Source organism: Anarhichas minor, unplaced genomic scaffold, assembly GCF_050575085.1.
Source record: "Anarhichas minor isolate MPS153535 unplaced genomic scaffold, ASM5057508v1 ptg000027l, whole genome shotgun sequence".
NCBI lineage: Eukaryota > Metazoa > Chordata > Actinopteri > Perciformes > Anarhichadidae > Anarhichas > Anarhichas minor.
Window position 1 is genome coordinate 9105456 of NW_027466473.1, and position 16179 is coordinate 9121634.

Consider the following 16179-nt stretch of genomic DNA (forward strand, 5'->3'; position numbering starts at 1 on the left):
TAACCGGTGTTACTGAGTTAACAAAATAACTGTCAATTCTAATAATTGAAAAAAAGAATACAAATTTTATTTGTCAAAAGCCTCTAAAACTTATGTATTTTAACAGTATTTGAGCAAGTAGTCCAGCACATAGCAGCATGCTCTCCTACTGTTGACTTAACCTCTTGTTCTTTGAACCGTGGCGACTTTGAAGAGGACGTAGAACAGCATCCCCAGTCTACCCGTCACTCCCCTGTGGCTCAGCATGACTAGCTGCCCCATGTCCAGGTTACGTCTAGGGTTGCACGCTATTGATAATATTGGCTTCCCCTCGCTCCCCGGGAAGCAGGGGAGGCTAAAATTAGCAGCAAGTTAAGCGCTGGTATCAGAGCTGATAAACTCAGCAAAGTTACTCATGCAGGTTCCTTTCACGAGACGCGCACTAGAAGAGAGCCTTGGAGCGGACAATAGAGCCTCTCCGAGCTCTTGCAATTCTTAAACCGCCACTCCGCTGTTTGGAGAGAGAGAGAGAGAAACTAATTATGTGAGCTGAGCTTTCTTTAATGACTATTATTCGTGAGTAGTTCATACAGGTGAACAAGGCAGAAAGTAACAGAGTGGATGATGGATAGAGTTGTCACGATAGCACATACAGAGACTACAGCGAACGCCTTTAGACCTAAAGCATGTTTTGTATAGGTGGAAGAGGAAAGAACCTAGGATTCTGTACTCAAGTAAAAGATCTGTTACTTTAAATACATTGTACTTCAGTAAAAGTAGGCTACTTGTGTAAAAATATCATTAATAAAAGTAAAAAGTATGTCAGTTAAAATGTACTCTGAGTAAACGTTATGAACATATAGCCTATGAATAAACGTTACTGAGTTACAATTTGAAAGGACTCTTGTAAGGCTGTAACAACTTGTAGCGTTACAAGAGTTAACCAGAAGAGCCGAATATGATCGTCAATAAATGAAGAAATACATTGAAGAAAATACATTTATGGAAAGATCGCAACAAGTTGGATTCAAACTCTGTCGAGCAAAACAGTAACAAATCCAAAGACAGTCACGCTACGCGATCCGCCACATGCTGTTAATTAAGTGTTAGTCATTCATTTTTTTATCCATTAAGTCATACCTCGTTAGTGTCCAGGGAACGTTTTGGTTTAGGGTGAACTGAAACAACTGGTCACCTTGGGCGTCTCTCTGAACACTTCCAAACATATTTATCAATGTTTTTCAAACGTATAATGTTCACGCCCAGGGTTTTCTCAATTATATTCAGACTATAACAATATTAAAAATAATGATGATAAAATGTATTAACATATTACGTCTTTCTTCACTCTTCATCAGGACTATTCATGAGACTTGTGATTGTCCAAACATACAAATTTGTATGCTTTTTTTATCTTGGTGGAATTCTGGGTTGAACAGTACTGTAATATTGTTTTATGGAGGCGCTGATGAATGCCAATTGTGAGATATCAAGTTCTTGATATTGTTGTTGTTCAGTATCTATCAACAACAAGATCTTTTGCCAGATGTGTCCCTGATGTAATTTTCTATTAAAAGTGATTGTGTCGTAGTAAACAAAAAATGTATTTGACATATCGGTCAATTCAAATTTATATCTCCTCAGTTTATAAAGATTTCTCTCTTTGGGAGTTTTAGCACAAGTACTTTCTGACTGTTTGATTTCCAGTTCCAGGTTTCAATATATTGAATTCTTCAATTTTCTTTTTTTCCTGTGAGAAGAGAAATGAAATTATTTTCTCCCTGTATCACTGCAGCTTCCCCAGTACTGTTGGCGAGCTGTTCGAGAAAGTCATTTGTGTCTATGAAGGATACCCACTTACCTGAAGAACCTGTCAAAGTGTGGATCTCTGAGGAGGGAAACATTAAAGCGCCATCTGGAAGTCTGTACTGTGGAGAACTGAGGAGATAGGGGCATGGTCACTTATTACAATTGAAGGGATTGGTGTATCAGTTATGTCCTGAATAACTGACTTGCCAGTGAGGGGAAAGTCAAAGCTGGAGAATGAGTGAAGTGGCAGTGAAAAAATATGAATATTCATCTACTGTTGGATTATTTATACACCAACTGTCGCCAAGTCCTAACTCCTTCATGTACTTGTTTATTTTCTCAGTGGATTGCCGTTTCCTGCTGTTGCTGATCTTTCTATTGTTGGGTTAAGAACTGTGCTCAAATCTCCTCCAATTATCATTTTAAAAATATGTGAAGTTACATAAGGATGTGAATAAAATGGGGTCGTGTATGTTAGGTCCAAAGATATTTGCAGTGTTGTTAATGACAATGAATATGCCATCTGGGTCCGCAGCGGGCGTCACTCCAGTGACCGTTATCTGCGGTCGTTTGTGCTTGAAGTGTGAGCTACTTAAAGTAGGCATCTATCACGGGATACATTTCTTTAAATGGATAAATAAAATATTTATTTTAGCATTGGAGCCAATCCCACGTATGTTCCAGCTTAGGAATTTAAGTGGGGCAATGATTGAGGGTGTTTGGAGATGACGCGTCCTGGTGAGTATTTGCAATGAGTAATATGTGTCTGTGTCTGATTATGAAGGCTTGTTATGTTGAATGTAAGTCTGTAATACTGTGTGTGTGTGTGTGTGTGTGACGTTTAACATATATTACTTTAACATGCTGTCACAAATTATCATAATGGCAGTTGAGAGACAGAAGACAGAATACCAGCAACTAAAAACAAACAAACAAATACAGCAAACAATGCATGCACATAGATGTGAATTTGAAGGGTTGCTGTTCACATGGGAGACTGACGTGCCACTGTCACTGATGGGTAGGCGGGACATAATGTGTGAGAGAAGCCAGGCTGTGGTATTGGGGTCACAGTGAAGCTGTCCTCCAATGTATCATTTGTGCACAATTTGTGTTGGTCGTTCAATCAGCGTATTTTCTAGATGGAGTACAGAACTTTGCATTGATCGCTTGTACCTTCCTGTTCCTTTGTTTTGTTGAGTTTGGCAACAAGCAAATCCAGTCCGTTGCTGACAAGATTTTAAGGACACGGACGTCAGTTCTGGTCGCCAGTAGATCGCTTGTGTCTGTGGATGACGTCTTCTTCTGCTCGTTTGGGACGGACGAAGATTGCAGAGGTGTTCCAGTAGTTGTAGTAGAGTGACGGAAGTACAGCATGCGCACTATCTCCTCCAGTATGCGTTAAAAGTGTTGGTGGTATATCGGAACACTGAAATGCTTCTCGGATGTTTAACAATTAGAACACCTGTGCAATATAATTCATTCAAAATGACTTCCAATACAATTTTTCCTCAGAGAGATATTGCTTTAACAAATTTTTTTTTTAGGCTGTAATCAGTGCAGCCTAGTGACTAAGTGGCTCCATAATTGTCCACCACTGCAAAATCCAGTCCGTCCAAATATTCTGTTAAACATAACGCATGTGTCTGCTGACATTGACGTATATGTGCTTGCTGTTCAGAGATGCCTCCCGTTTGCTGTGGCTACTGCTTGTCTTAACATCATTTAATGAGGGTGAGAGACCTTTGCTCTCTTGGTCCAGCCATGTCACAAACTCATCAGACTGGATGGAGCCGTGCCATGCTGAGGCAGGACCATTAAAGCAAAGGGGGGGGGGGGGGGGCTCTCTCGGGTCCAGGATGGTCCACTCGGATATCTTTCCCCCTCCGTTTGTGAAAAGAACGGGTGTGCTTCCAGTCACCAATAAGCTGTTCTTCCTGTTGGCCTATCCTCACATTTCTACGTGACTGGTTCTAATGTTGAGCAGAATGTGATATTGCATTTGGCACGTATTCACTTCGTATTGAAAAATCTTAACAAGATCCAATTAACTGTGATGAGCCCTTTTTCTGAAAGCATTTTATACCCATACGTCACTTGATGCCACTGTTCACTGAGATAATGCAAAACAATTATTGACTTCACAGATATCTTTATGTAACAAAGACATACATTGACTGGAGTCTTATCCATAATGCTCATTGGCAGCCATGGCCGAGGACAATGTGCCTAATGAGTGTAGATTAACAGGCTTACACAAGGGAGATGGTTGCCTTTATCTACTGTATGTCCAGAAGAATAAAATACCGTTAACTCTGTATATAACAGTTCTGCCGGCCAGTCCAGTTGTTTCAGGGTGCCTATAGCATATGTTTGATCTTTTGAACCACATATAATGTAGGTAGAGTAGGTCTAATGTTACAGGGCAGTGAAAGGCAATTTCAAGGGCCTCAGTGCTGAATATCCAACACTTTGGAATTATCTCTACCTGCATGGCTGCGAGGATGCAGTAAGATCCAACACTCTCCTCCAGGCTGAACAATCTCAACAGGGGTGCATTGCCCTGCAATTTGTGTTTCCGAGTGAAATGTTTTTACATTTGGTCAAGATATTCACTGCCTATGTGAACCCTGCTGATCCCCTGACTTTTGATCGAGCACTATCATCGCGTCACAATGTACTTTTGTCCTGTACTTTGGTTTTTGACCAATTAATGAAAACACTGATGTTTTAACTGTACAGAAAAGACACCGTTTATATGATAAATACTTTAAAAAAAAAGACTTTCCAGCTCATTTTTTCACTTCTTTGCTCATCTAACACGAGATATGATCTCGCAAAATCTCACGAGTGACTCGGCATGATGACCTTTCTGCTTGCACTACCTCCTGTCATCGTCACACTGGATTTTGGAAGTGACCATGAGATGTAGGTACTCAGAGCACTGTCCACCTGTCTGACTTAAACCTTGACTGATACATCATTTAGGGTTAAAAAAAACAAAAAACGTGTAGCATTTTGATGATCCTAGAGGACAAGATTTGTCGTGCCATTTTTTACACCCCGAGTGTGTAAAAAAACGAGTGCTGTGTTAAAATTCCTGCAGGCAGCCAGGAGTAAAAGGCATAGCGGCATAAAGCGCTATATTCTCTCTGATCGTGTGAGAGAGAATATACTGTACGACATAATTACCAAAGAGTGACTCAAGACCCAGTGTTGGATACTGTTTGTGAGAGAGGAGTAGAATTGCTAAATCACTCATGTTACATTGCTGTAGTTCCCACATTATTAAATAATATAATATCAGTGCAACAATGATTAAGTCAATTAAGTTCACAGCTTATGCGCTAATGATCAAACACAGAGGAACTGCATAGAGCGTGAACATCAGACATAGAAAGAGTTCCGCTTTCACTGGATGCCTCCAACCGTGGATCCTTGTCCATTAAATACATTCTATTCTCCCTTTAAGAAAAGGCTCACGGACATATCAAAATTAATATCACAAGACAGCAGTCTTGTAAGCCTGGCACTAAATGTGTAGCAATGGGCAGCTCATCAATGCTTTAGTTTAGAGAACTGTTCTGTGTTAAGCGAAGTGCACGATGGGGGCTGTGTACTTCTGGCACATTGTCTTCCTGGTTGAAGTAGTGAGCACAGGTCCTGCGACTCTCCTACTTCAAGCCGTGGGATGCTTCCCTCTCAACATTCTGGGGCTTCCTGACTCAGAAATGAGGCGCTGGTCCCCACATGACAAGAATACTATTTCTCCTTAATGAGCTCGGGTCCTAGAGTGAAACACATTATACACAATATTGCTCCAAGGCTGCAAAACCTCTTATAAAAATGTAACAGCCAAATCCTTGTTTAACACTGAAAAGCGCTGAATAATAATAGAAGGCAAAGAAAACACTGACAGCGTTCACTTTTTCCCTGAAGTGATTTTATTATAAAGTTCATGAGGACTTACAGTATTACAAGAGAATTTGTCAACATGCGAAAACAGAACGAAGCAGAACACAGGAGTTTAACAAACTGGTAAGATAAGACGATCCACTGTTCACGATAAACATAAAAACTGATTAAGTCCTCAGGAGGTGGGAGCCGGTGAATGACTACAGTGCAGGCATAGAACGGCCACATTCACACTGACTCAGCAAAGGTCAATCCATCCAAGGCAAGATGTGCACATCTCAAGAAAACAAGTTACAATTTTTATATGCCATCGGCTTTTCTCAGAACTTTTAGAAAGCTTCACTTGTATGTACATAAAACTGTACAAAAACATGGCATCACAAGCATTTTATCCTATATAAATATACCAACAATTAGGATAACAACTAGATTCTCTCTCTTGTAAAGACATATTTTCAAGGCAATTGTCTTTTGTTCTCGAATGAACTGTGAGAAAAACGTGAAATGTTCAGTTAATTTCAGTTCCTTTTTGGGAGAGGGCCTTTTTGAATATGAACCAGCACTGACATTTCGGAAAGCAAAAGAAAAGAAAAAAAGAGTAAACAGTTTCTACCAATTATCTTTGGAATTCATGCTAAAATCACCGCCTGCTTGACAGCAGACCCAGGGTTGTGGAGATCTATGTACACTACACCACCAAAATTTTTTTTTTCTTTTTTTTTTTCGCACAACCAGTCAAAAGAGTCATTGATTAGTAAGAAAAGAAATCCCTTGCCATTTTCAGTACAGTAATTCGTCCATCTGTCCACAGAAATGATCACCATACAATACACACCACAGAGAGGCAAAAGATACTCAAGTGAATTCAACATTAAATCAATGTTAAGTACAAATTAAACATTATTCCACATACTTTTGAGTGTATTTAGGTGCTTCATGATGTCCTCGTACTATAATCAAGGAGAACCACTCTCTTATTTGAGAGAGAAGTAAACACAGTTCATTCAGCATGAGTTCGAAAGAAAGGTCAAACCTGGTGATAAATTGTCCCAGGGGTGAGTAGCAGGAGGTCATTTTTGGCTGGAGTGAAAGAGTCCAACTCATAAAAAAAAAAAAGGGGGGGTGAAATCGGCGCAGGCTTGTTCTCATTATTCTGAGGAGGACTTAAATCAAACTCCTGTCGTTGCGTTCGGAGCAACAACGGATGATCACGACTTATCTGCTGAGAGTTACCCCATTTATTTCACGTATTGGCGATCAAAGAGACAAATCCGAAAGATACCAGATTCACCAAAGCGATAAGTGTGCTTAGGCTGCAATCGGGTTAGATTTAACCCCAGAGATAAATCTGGATGCAAAGCAGTTGTGAATCTGAATCGAGTCAAAGCGTTTAAATAGATAAAGTTGTGATTGAGGCTATGTGACATTGGCTTTATCGCTCACTGTGATCTTTCTCACTTGCCATTAATTCCAGGTCAGCGATCTTACCCACTGCTTTGAGTTTGTAAAGCGGCTATCCACAGCTCCGAGAGAGGTGCTTGGAGGGGCGCGTGGGGGGTTTAATCACAGTGTATCATGGCTGTTGTTTGAATTTTATTTCAGTCGCTAAATGGCTTTGAAGACGGCATAATGTGCCCCCCCCCGCCCAAGGCAGGATAAGCGCCCACCTTATTTAATCATGGCCATGTCCAGTAATTTCCATATGTTTTCAGTTTAATTATTTTAAACGTACTTTCCAATGGCAGCATGATGAGGTAAGTGCTGATAAAAATATCCCTTTTAACTGATTGTAGCTCTGCGGGTGGATTTGCATTATCTGGTGGATGCCTTGTCCTGGGGGTGTGCTCACACATGCCCTAGCTCAAGACTCATTACTCACCCTAATTAGGAAATGTCCATTCAAGGCTCTTCCGCTCTTACTCAGACACACGATCTCACTATGGAAATACTCTGCAGGGGTGAAAGGTATCTACAAATCTAATCAAATCAATGTTCAAATCAAAGACACCGGCCAGCTCTGCGATGTTGTAAGGCAGGCTAGTGTTGTCATCATTAACACCCAATTACTGACTAAAACACGGTGTCCTTCAGACGTATCCTTCAGATTCACTTGGAAATTCTTTGTAAAGATAAATGAAGCCCATGGGCATGTCCTAATTTTTGATTCTCTGTTCAATAGCCAGAAGAGGAAAAATGCCTTGCTAATTTATTAAGCATGTTGTCCTCAATAGAGGGGAAATCATAATTAGCAGGAGTTGCAGTCCTACTATCTAAACCTTTTGTTTAAGCTCACTAATAGTCTGCATTTGCAGATATTTATCACCGACGTGAAATCAAATATTTCTTCCAAATCCCTCCTGCTATTGACAATAACTCGCCAATTGTCTTAAAATGTATCTATTCGACAGAACATCAAGGTCTACGCTGTGCATTGAATTCACCTCTTTAAGAGTTTATATCGAGTGAGAACTGCTATTTTTTTTTAAAAAAGGAAGAAAAGTACTCTCGACAGAGAGTACAGAGAGCACTCGTGTAGAACATGGACGTGATATTAACTTCCATGCACGCTCAATATCTCCCATGGTTGTCCTCGCTCAAGTGCCCTTTAATGTAGATATACCTCTTTATGCATCCATTAGATCTGCAGATCTTCTTATAGATCACGACTATGAGCTTTAGGGGGGGAAGGATTGTGAGAGCCTGTCTAATTGTCACGACAGAGAGGAGCTTTTGAAACTGCTCCACTGGTATGATTTCATCAACAGAGTGTCTCACAAGGTTTTGTATGAGAAAGCCAATCAGAATGTGCCTAGCGAGCGCTCTGCATTTGGTCACTGATACTCCGGGGGTACTGTGGCCAAGTCAACCGTTTTCATGATGAACCATAGGTCACAGTGTTGAGACTCAGTGGAGCATAATGTCAGTTTAAATGTTGCCACACAGCTTTCTCCACCAGTGGCAGAGTTCTGCAGGGAGTCGAGGTAAAGGCCATTCTACTGTGATTAGGAGTCAAAGGTGTGTGTGTGTGTGTGTGTGTGTGTGTGTGTGTGTTTAATTGTAAAGAGCAAATAAATGCCTTCCACGATATCTATACCGTCACTTCTGGAGACGGTTTCGATCAAGTTTAAACAGCAGCAGCAAAGAAAAGCTCAAATATGTAAAAATTCGGAGGCCTTTTTTTTCTTTTTTTTCCAGCTTATGCCAGACAAAAATATATGTAGAACACACCATTGAAATGTATTTACAGCACTGTACATTAAGATAGACCGTTTCATTTGATTGTTAATCAAAAGTGTTATGCCTTCTGATCGGGCCTGACATAGCTGTCTATTAAAATGATATCTAATAATGGCACAAGAGCACTGATCACAACTTTCAAATTCAAGAGATCACTTCACAGAATGGGACTTGGCTAACTACAACAATAATTAGTCACTACTAAAGTAGCAATTACCATCTGCATTTCCTTTTGATCTGTTAGAATCGTATCCTTCAGGATTTTGTATAAATAAATGAGTGAGTGCATCAATTAACTTTGTGGAATTCTTAATAAATATGCTAATAACTTAATAATTTAAGGAGGAAATGACAAAAAGCAAGTGTTCATGCCAGTGATTGAATGAGTCACAGCCTATTGTTACCTACAAAACGGGCATTGGCTTTAGCATGTGGACAGCCTGTTTCTCCTCCTGAAGTGGGTGCGCCTTTCCTTCATTCGGATGACGATACTCCTCACAGGTAGATTTCTCTTTTTGGAGTGTGGGCAGAAGGGGAGGTGGGCGGGAACTCGGAGGCTACGCTCAGGGGCATCTCCTCTAAGGGGCAGTCCTGACCGGCGTCGTGACCGCTGTTGGAATAGGCACTGCGGGAGGGCGGAAGGCGCGACCGGTGCTCCTCGCCACCCAGCCTGGCGCTCCCGTTGGCCAGGCGTCCCAGGCTCCCTCTCTCCTGGTAAGGCACGAAGGTGGAGAGTTTCGGGGGGTTCCTGGTCTTGTGTACCGGGGAGGGATGCCCGGGCATCCAGCAGGCGTCCGAGTGGCCCAATTCGCTGCACTCGTTTGTACAGTTTCCGGTCATTGCCACATCAGGGAGGGAGCGGATATCTGTGGGCAGGAGAGAGAGCAAACGGCACCATCAGAGAGAGCTTCACCGTGATAAACATCAACATTCATAAAAAAAAATAAAAAAGTTGTAAAAAGACATTTGTGAACAGAAATGGTGTCATCCGAAACATGCCATGAAACCCCCCGTCCCCCCTCCTCTTTGATGTCTTTGCAGCTGTTGCTAAGCAGTCAGCAGCAGTTGCTATGTAGCTGTTGCTATGCACTGTGTAATGAGCACTGCTGTGTGTGTCGTCCACTCGCTGATGTGATACATTCGGGAGCTGGCGTGCTGTGTCTATGTCGTTTAGAAGTATCAGCAGTTTGTCTGGTGTGTTCGTAATGAATCACTGTATTGTGAACATGTTTGACACAGTAAATGTATTGATCCTCTACAACATGTGATTTGTATGCTGTGAATGATGCTTCAAGTATGCGTCAACATTAGAAAAAGACAGTGAGAATGAAAACATTCTACAGACAAAGACTGTTTGGTTAAAATTGTGACGGCTGGATCCCTTTGGGCAAAAGCCTCGTTGAATGAGTTATTGATTGACAGTGCTGAAATGAGTTCCCCTGCCCTTGATTATCATCCATTTTTTTTTTGTTCAACTGTCCCTAATTAAATAAATGGGTCCACGACCCAGTGACCTCATTTAAATGTACAAGCTGTGAAAGCTCCGAAATGAGTTTGCTTCCATGATCCCTCAAGAGAACGACACGGTTTCTGAAAGCAAAAACCGCACTTGTTTACCAGAAATGTGCAGCTGGCAGCTAATAGACTTGTTAAGCAGCCCACCTGTTGACAAGCTAAACACACAGCCCAGATTTAATGGAAATACCTCTCAATTTATCTTAGTTATCCCTTCAGACTCAGACGAGGACAGACAAATCAATGTCAGCGAGGAGGAGAGCAGACGACTAAGATCTGCGAGTCTGAGACGTCAAGCCCCCGTGTAAACTTTTGATTGCTGTGATGACTGCATTGCTGTAAAGCGCCGACGCTGTCCGCGCCGCTAGAGAACACGTCCATCACGGGCGTCTTGTTCTGTGGCTACGGGACGGCGCGCTAAAGAGCGCAAATGTATAGGTTGGGAAAAGCGGAAGGGCTCGGTGCCGCACGCACAATCGGCAGAAAGATTGTTGCTGCATGCAAAATGATGCAACCACAAGAGATGACGTATCAGAGGCAGTAGTGAGGGCTCGCAACTAGTGGAGCGAATGCCACCTTGACAGTAAGCCTGTGAGACATATCATTGTCAGTATTGTACTCGTGACTGACAGCTATAGATAATTATGCCACAAAATGTCAGAGCTCTGAGGCCGAAAAAAAGAAAAATAACTGCTTCTGACCAAGACTTCAATCAATCAAAAGCCAGAGTCAGACATCTTGTGCGATGGTATGATGTAAGATTTTACTTTTTAACAAAAGTAGTGGAAGGTATTTGTCCTCATTTTCCTTATTCACGTCTAGAATATTCATTCCTCATGGGTAATCCATATACAATTGTCCCATTGTTTGTGATAGAATGCATAGCTCAATCTATTGTTGCCGTTAATCTCATTGTTCCAATAATCCGAAATTTGCTCGATGTTTAGGTTAATACATTTACTTTACAGTTGAGCAACGTTCTGCCTTAATCTTGCTTGATGATATCATTATGCTTTAAGTGGCAAATTCGTCTCTCTGTTTACAAGGCCAATGTCAATGATTCCTTTCAAATGAATGAACGACACTTTTATGCCTGATTAACGGAGAAGAAACCGAATGCGGAGCTCGGAAGAAAAGACAAGGCAAGAGTGTGCCTGTGTGCGCTGCCTCATGCATGATGATTGGAGTTTCATTTTCTCAGCTCCGCTAAGAGCGCTGTCTGTATGCATCACTGCAGCGAAGTGGACTCTTGATACAAAAGATGTTCATGGGAAGAGAGTTGGGGGAGAGGGTTGAGGAGTACGCTTCTAAGCACAAGCACAGTCGCGCAGGCATCTACTCCAAAAGGATTTCACACTTGATTAAAACCTCTCCACAGCTTCCAGGAGGTTTATGCCACACCAAGCGCCCCAGTGTAAAAGTCTGCGTGGCTCCACGACTACAAATCTGTGTGCGGGGGAGGGAAAAAAAGAGGTACATTTACAGATGTTTTTCAAAACACTTTACGTGCCACAGCTGGGCATTTTTCTTACTTTATGAATAAGACATTCGCCAGTGTTATGTGTGCATGTGAAAGGGCACAACTCACAGTGAGCCGTGTCGCATATTGTGTGTGTAATTTGTCTTTTAACTCATTCAATCTCACAAAAGACGGGATAAAAGACATAAAGGTTAACACTGGTTGCCGCATCCTCACGGACTGTCAGGTTGGTATAATTGACTTTCGGTCGACTGTGTTTTTAGAAATTCAAATTTGGACTTAATGTAATGAAATGCCAGAAAGAAAGCATGTAATGCAAAAATGATGGCGTGCACCACTGACAGGAGTTAAAGCACATTCTGAGCCATGCTCGTCATCATCATCAGGGGCCAGAAAATCAGCAATGACAGCTAAATACGCCGTCTAGCTTGCCAAAGTCTGCCATTTTCTTCTGACAGCGCCAAAGCACATATCGCACGCCATCAACAGAGAACATAGATGCTCTAATGTCAGCTATTTTAGTGGGCCATTAGCTTGTCTGTTAGTGTTTCATCAAAAGGTTATATGGTTGTATTTATAAAGTAGCTCTGACATATTGTCTGTTCCGAATAGACAAATGAGAGGTCTATATTCAACTGCAACGTGTCGTGTTGGAGTAATTGTTGCTGCGTGCTGTCATTAGTGTTTTATAGTGATTGTCATTTCCAGTCACACAAGGCAACTCACAAAAAAACATGTAATAATGATGAAGTGCTTGTCCCGTGGCATGTGACAGAGTGTATCATTTGTGAAAGCGCATGTTTTTTTGTTTTTTTTTACATTCGCTCGCGCTAGAAATCAATACTGATAAATTATACTCTTGTGTCTGCCTTTTGCTGCGGCTATTAGCCATCTGTAGCTGTAGTGCCCACTTACAGTGGGGCCGAATACCGTCTGCTCCGCACATCAAAACACACTCCCACACTGAGCTGAAACGACCATTGTTTGAATATTTGCTTGGACGTGAGGAAGCAAAATGAGTCAACACCTGGGTGAAAGGAGCAGCCAAAGGCACGGTGGGAAAATTGGTGTTTTCTCACCCACTCAAGCCTGCTTTCCCCTGTACTGTACCTATACCTGAAATAAATCTGCTCACAGTCTGGAACAAACCCTTTAGAGACTATAGTCTTGTATGTCATGGATGGAGAGCCAAGTTGGACAATGGAGGACAGATGGGGAAAACCACAGCACTATTATGCCAGTGGCTGGAACAGGCTGACTGGATATAGAGAGCTTGTGATTTGGTTTTGAAGAGCAGTGACTCGAAGACATTTATGACTCTCTGCACAGCAGAATTCCTTTGCTCTGGACTCGGAGATAGACTGCACCTGTAGCTTTCTCCTTTTATATTGGGTCAGACCCATCTGCTTGCTTAAAGCAATATAATGAAAAAAAAACCCACAGTCATTTCAACCTTCTACCACCTTCAGTAGCAACATCAGCGACTCACAGTGAACCTTAGCAGAGCTTCTTAAAGCACCTCTACTGCAGTAGCATAACTAGCACTCCACAGTGCAGTTACAGAGTGGGGGTACACACAGAGCTTAACCCCATCCCCCCGGCTGACAGATACATGTGAGGGGTGGGTTTGCATGCTGCTTGCATCAGGGTGCCAGTGGGAGGTGTTGAGTGTCTGAGGCAGGCTTCCTCATCGTCTGATCCCCTGCCCACGGGCATGGGGGAAGCTGCCTCTTCCTGAGATTTCACACTGGTCCTCTCTGTTTGATTGCAAACGCTGCCTCTCCCCCCACCGGCTGCTTTTCCAGCGCGTGCGTGCGCCACACGGCTATGATCGATGGCGAACAAATATATGAGAGACCCACGGCTCATAGAGGGATAACGTGGGGAAAACAGCTACTATCGTTTGGGAGCGCTTGAGTGATATTAATGGTATAGTTGCGGTCCCTGCAAACAGTTTATGTGGCAAATGACTAAAATGTTTCAAGATACAAAAATCAAAAAAAGAGGAAATATCCCACATCTGAGCAGACATTAGCGTCTGGTGGTGACTATCAGTGTAATAACTGGGTGCGAATGCAGTCGGCGGTTGTCATACTGTGTGAAGAAACCGGGGTTTTGTATTGCATTTCTTTAGCTGTGACATGTCAAGTCTTGTTATTCAAGTGTTCAGAACAGTTTCTCACAGTAAGCAGAAGCTACCAAAAAAAAAACCTGTCTTTTTTTATTTTTGTTTCCTCCAGAGGGGAGCATTTTTTAACAGCGGGAAACTTGCTACAAGCACGCAAACATAGTGTTGACGTGGAATGGAATGCAAAAGAACAATGGCAGAGCTTGTAACCTCAGACGTGCTCTTTCACATCTCAGGAGCAAAATTAGAATGCGTTGGCTCGAAGGATCTGTCACCCTTACCTATAAGTGACATGTGAGATAAGGCTGTGCTTTTAGTTATAATACTGCTGTAATAATTCTGTAGATGATTGGTACGCATTGTTTTTTTAATGCAGCGGGCTTTATGTGCAATGGTTCACATACACAGCATCACCTGCTTTGTTGGAAAAGTTTATTTTTCAACTAATTAGAATGCCTCGCTTTACACAGCCGTGGAGATCATTCTGTCTCTGTTTGGTCTCTAAGCATTAATGGTTAAATGTTTTCGGTTTATCAGGTTAATCAGTTCTTGAGTCCACAGAAGGTGATGCCGGGATGAGAATTGGTATTGTGCGTTAGGGTTAGGGTTAGGGCCCGTGTCTCCTTTTTTCCAGATGCGGTGAGGTCTGAATCCCGGCAATTTCCCTCAGCAGGCGAGCCTCTTACTGACAAAGGCTGATGAGTGGACATGTCGGCCGGAGGCACGTCAGGAGAAGCCGCTGTAGATGGTTCAGTGGGTGACGGCACACCTCCTGTCAGTTCTCTCACCGTCCACCATTTTTGTCTTACAGTTCCTTTATTCCAAGACTGCCTTTTGTATCACTGCATTTGACAAAGCCTTAGCACCTGCTGACAGATCGCATTATGCACCAGCTCCTCCAATTGAGAAGTTGATATGCGGTGTGATATGTCAACCAACGCTAAGGCTTTGTCAAACTGTGACATGCACAAGGCATCTAAAATAGATGCGAAACATTGGTTGGAGGACGGGGAGGAATCGGCTCTAAATGATGATGTAGTTGCTTTTGTAAGTAATATAATCGTTCCTCTGTTGGTGCACAGAGGTGTTTGTGCAATGCTTGTGTGGAGGACAGATTCATGCCTCTGCCCACAACAATATGTTCGGCTTGCTGGCCAATTACTGGCTGGAAATTGCAATCTGAACCTTGACAACACAATATTGATCTGCAGCAGCTGCCAATGCAAAAAATAAATAAATACAAAAAACAAATCATTTATCACAAACATAAGAGATTCAAGTTCATGATCATCATATAAGTCCAGTTCCCAGTTTCATGAGTATTCTTCAATTGACATAGTTGAGTTGAAACGGTAACACTTTCTGTGATGGCCGTGTCTCTAAGGCATTATAAACACTCATAATGCCTTATAACCTGCTAATAGCTAAAAAGAAAGTACATACATATTCATAATTCTTCATAACAATAATCATAACACATTACAAATCATTATGATTATCTTTGAGGATAAATATCACAATTCTTTATAACTGCTGGAGACTAACGGATTCATTTTGCAAGAATCAGCGTATTATAATCCCCATAGTTGTAATGCATTATAATGCATCATAATGTGATTCTAGGTTACTCTCTGTGGTCATTGTTTGCTTTAAGTAAAGTGAGACAAATCATTAAATCTATGCAGCAATGTAACATTATAATGTATTATAACAGAGATTAGAATGCATTATAAAAAGATTACAGCTAAGATAATTATAATACACTATTCATAATAAAACACTCTTACAAAACCAATTTGTTGAGTGACCATTAACTATGAAGTATTAAGATACTTGACCTTATAAGTCATGAGAAAATGCTTTAAAGTGTGCTATGATTCATGTTAATGTGTATATGTGCTAATTGATATAATCATACAGTGCTATAAACAGATAATAACGCATTATAAGTAATACTAGTTTTGTTTTTGCAGTCAGTAAATAAAAACAGCACGTTGACAAATACATAGAAAGTTGGTCTCCAGAGGATCTACCTGCCCATTGCATTAAAACATCACACAACCTACAGCACAGTGTGTCTTCAACATAGAGCGACTGTTACTCAAGTTAATGTAGC

General features: G+C 41.6%; 1 protein-coding gene across 1 annotated transcript in view; it reads right to left on the reverse strand.

The window, feature by feature from the left end:
- Positions 1–9363: 9363 nt before the first annotated feature.
- The window catches only part of pcdh1a (protocadherin 1a), a 71771-nt gene continuing 64955 nt past the window's right edge, over positions 9364–16179 (reverse strand). Inside the window, exon 4 of the mRNA XM_076101380.1 lies at positions 9364–9806. Within this exon, the coding sequence (XP_075957495.1) occupies positions 9436–9806 (371 nt within the window). The 3' untranslated portion in view covers positions 9364–9435. The remainder of the gene's footprint in view (positions 9807–16179) is intronic.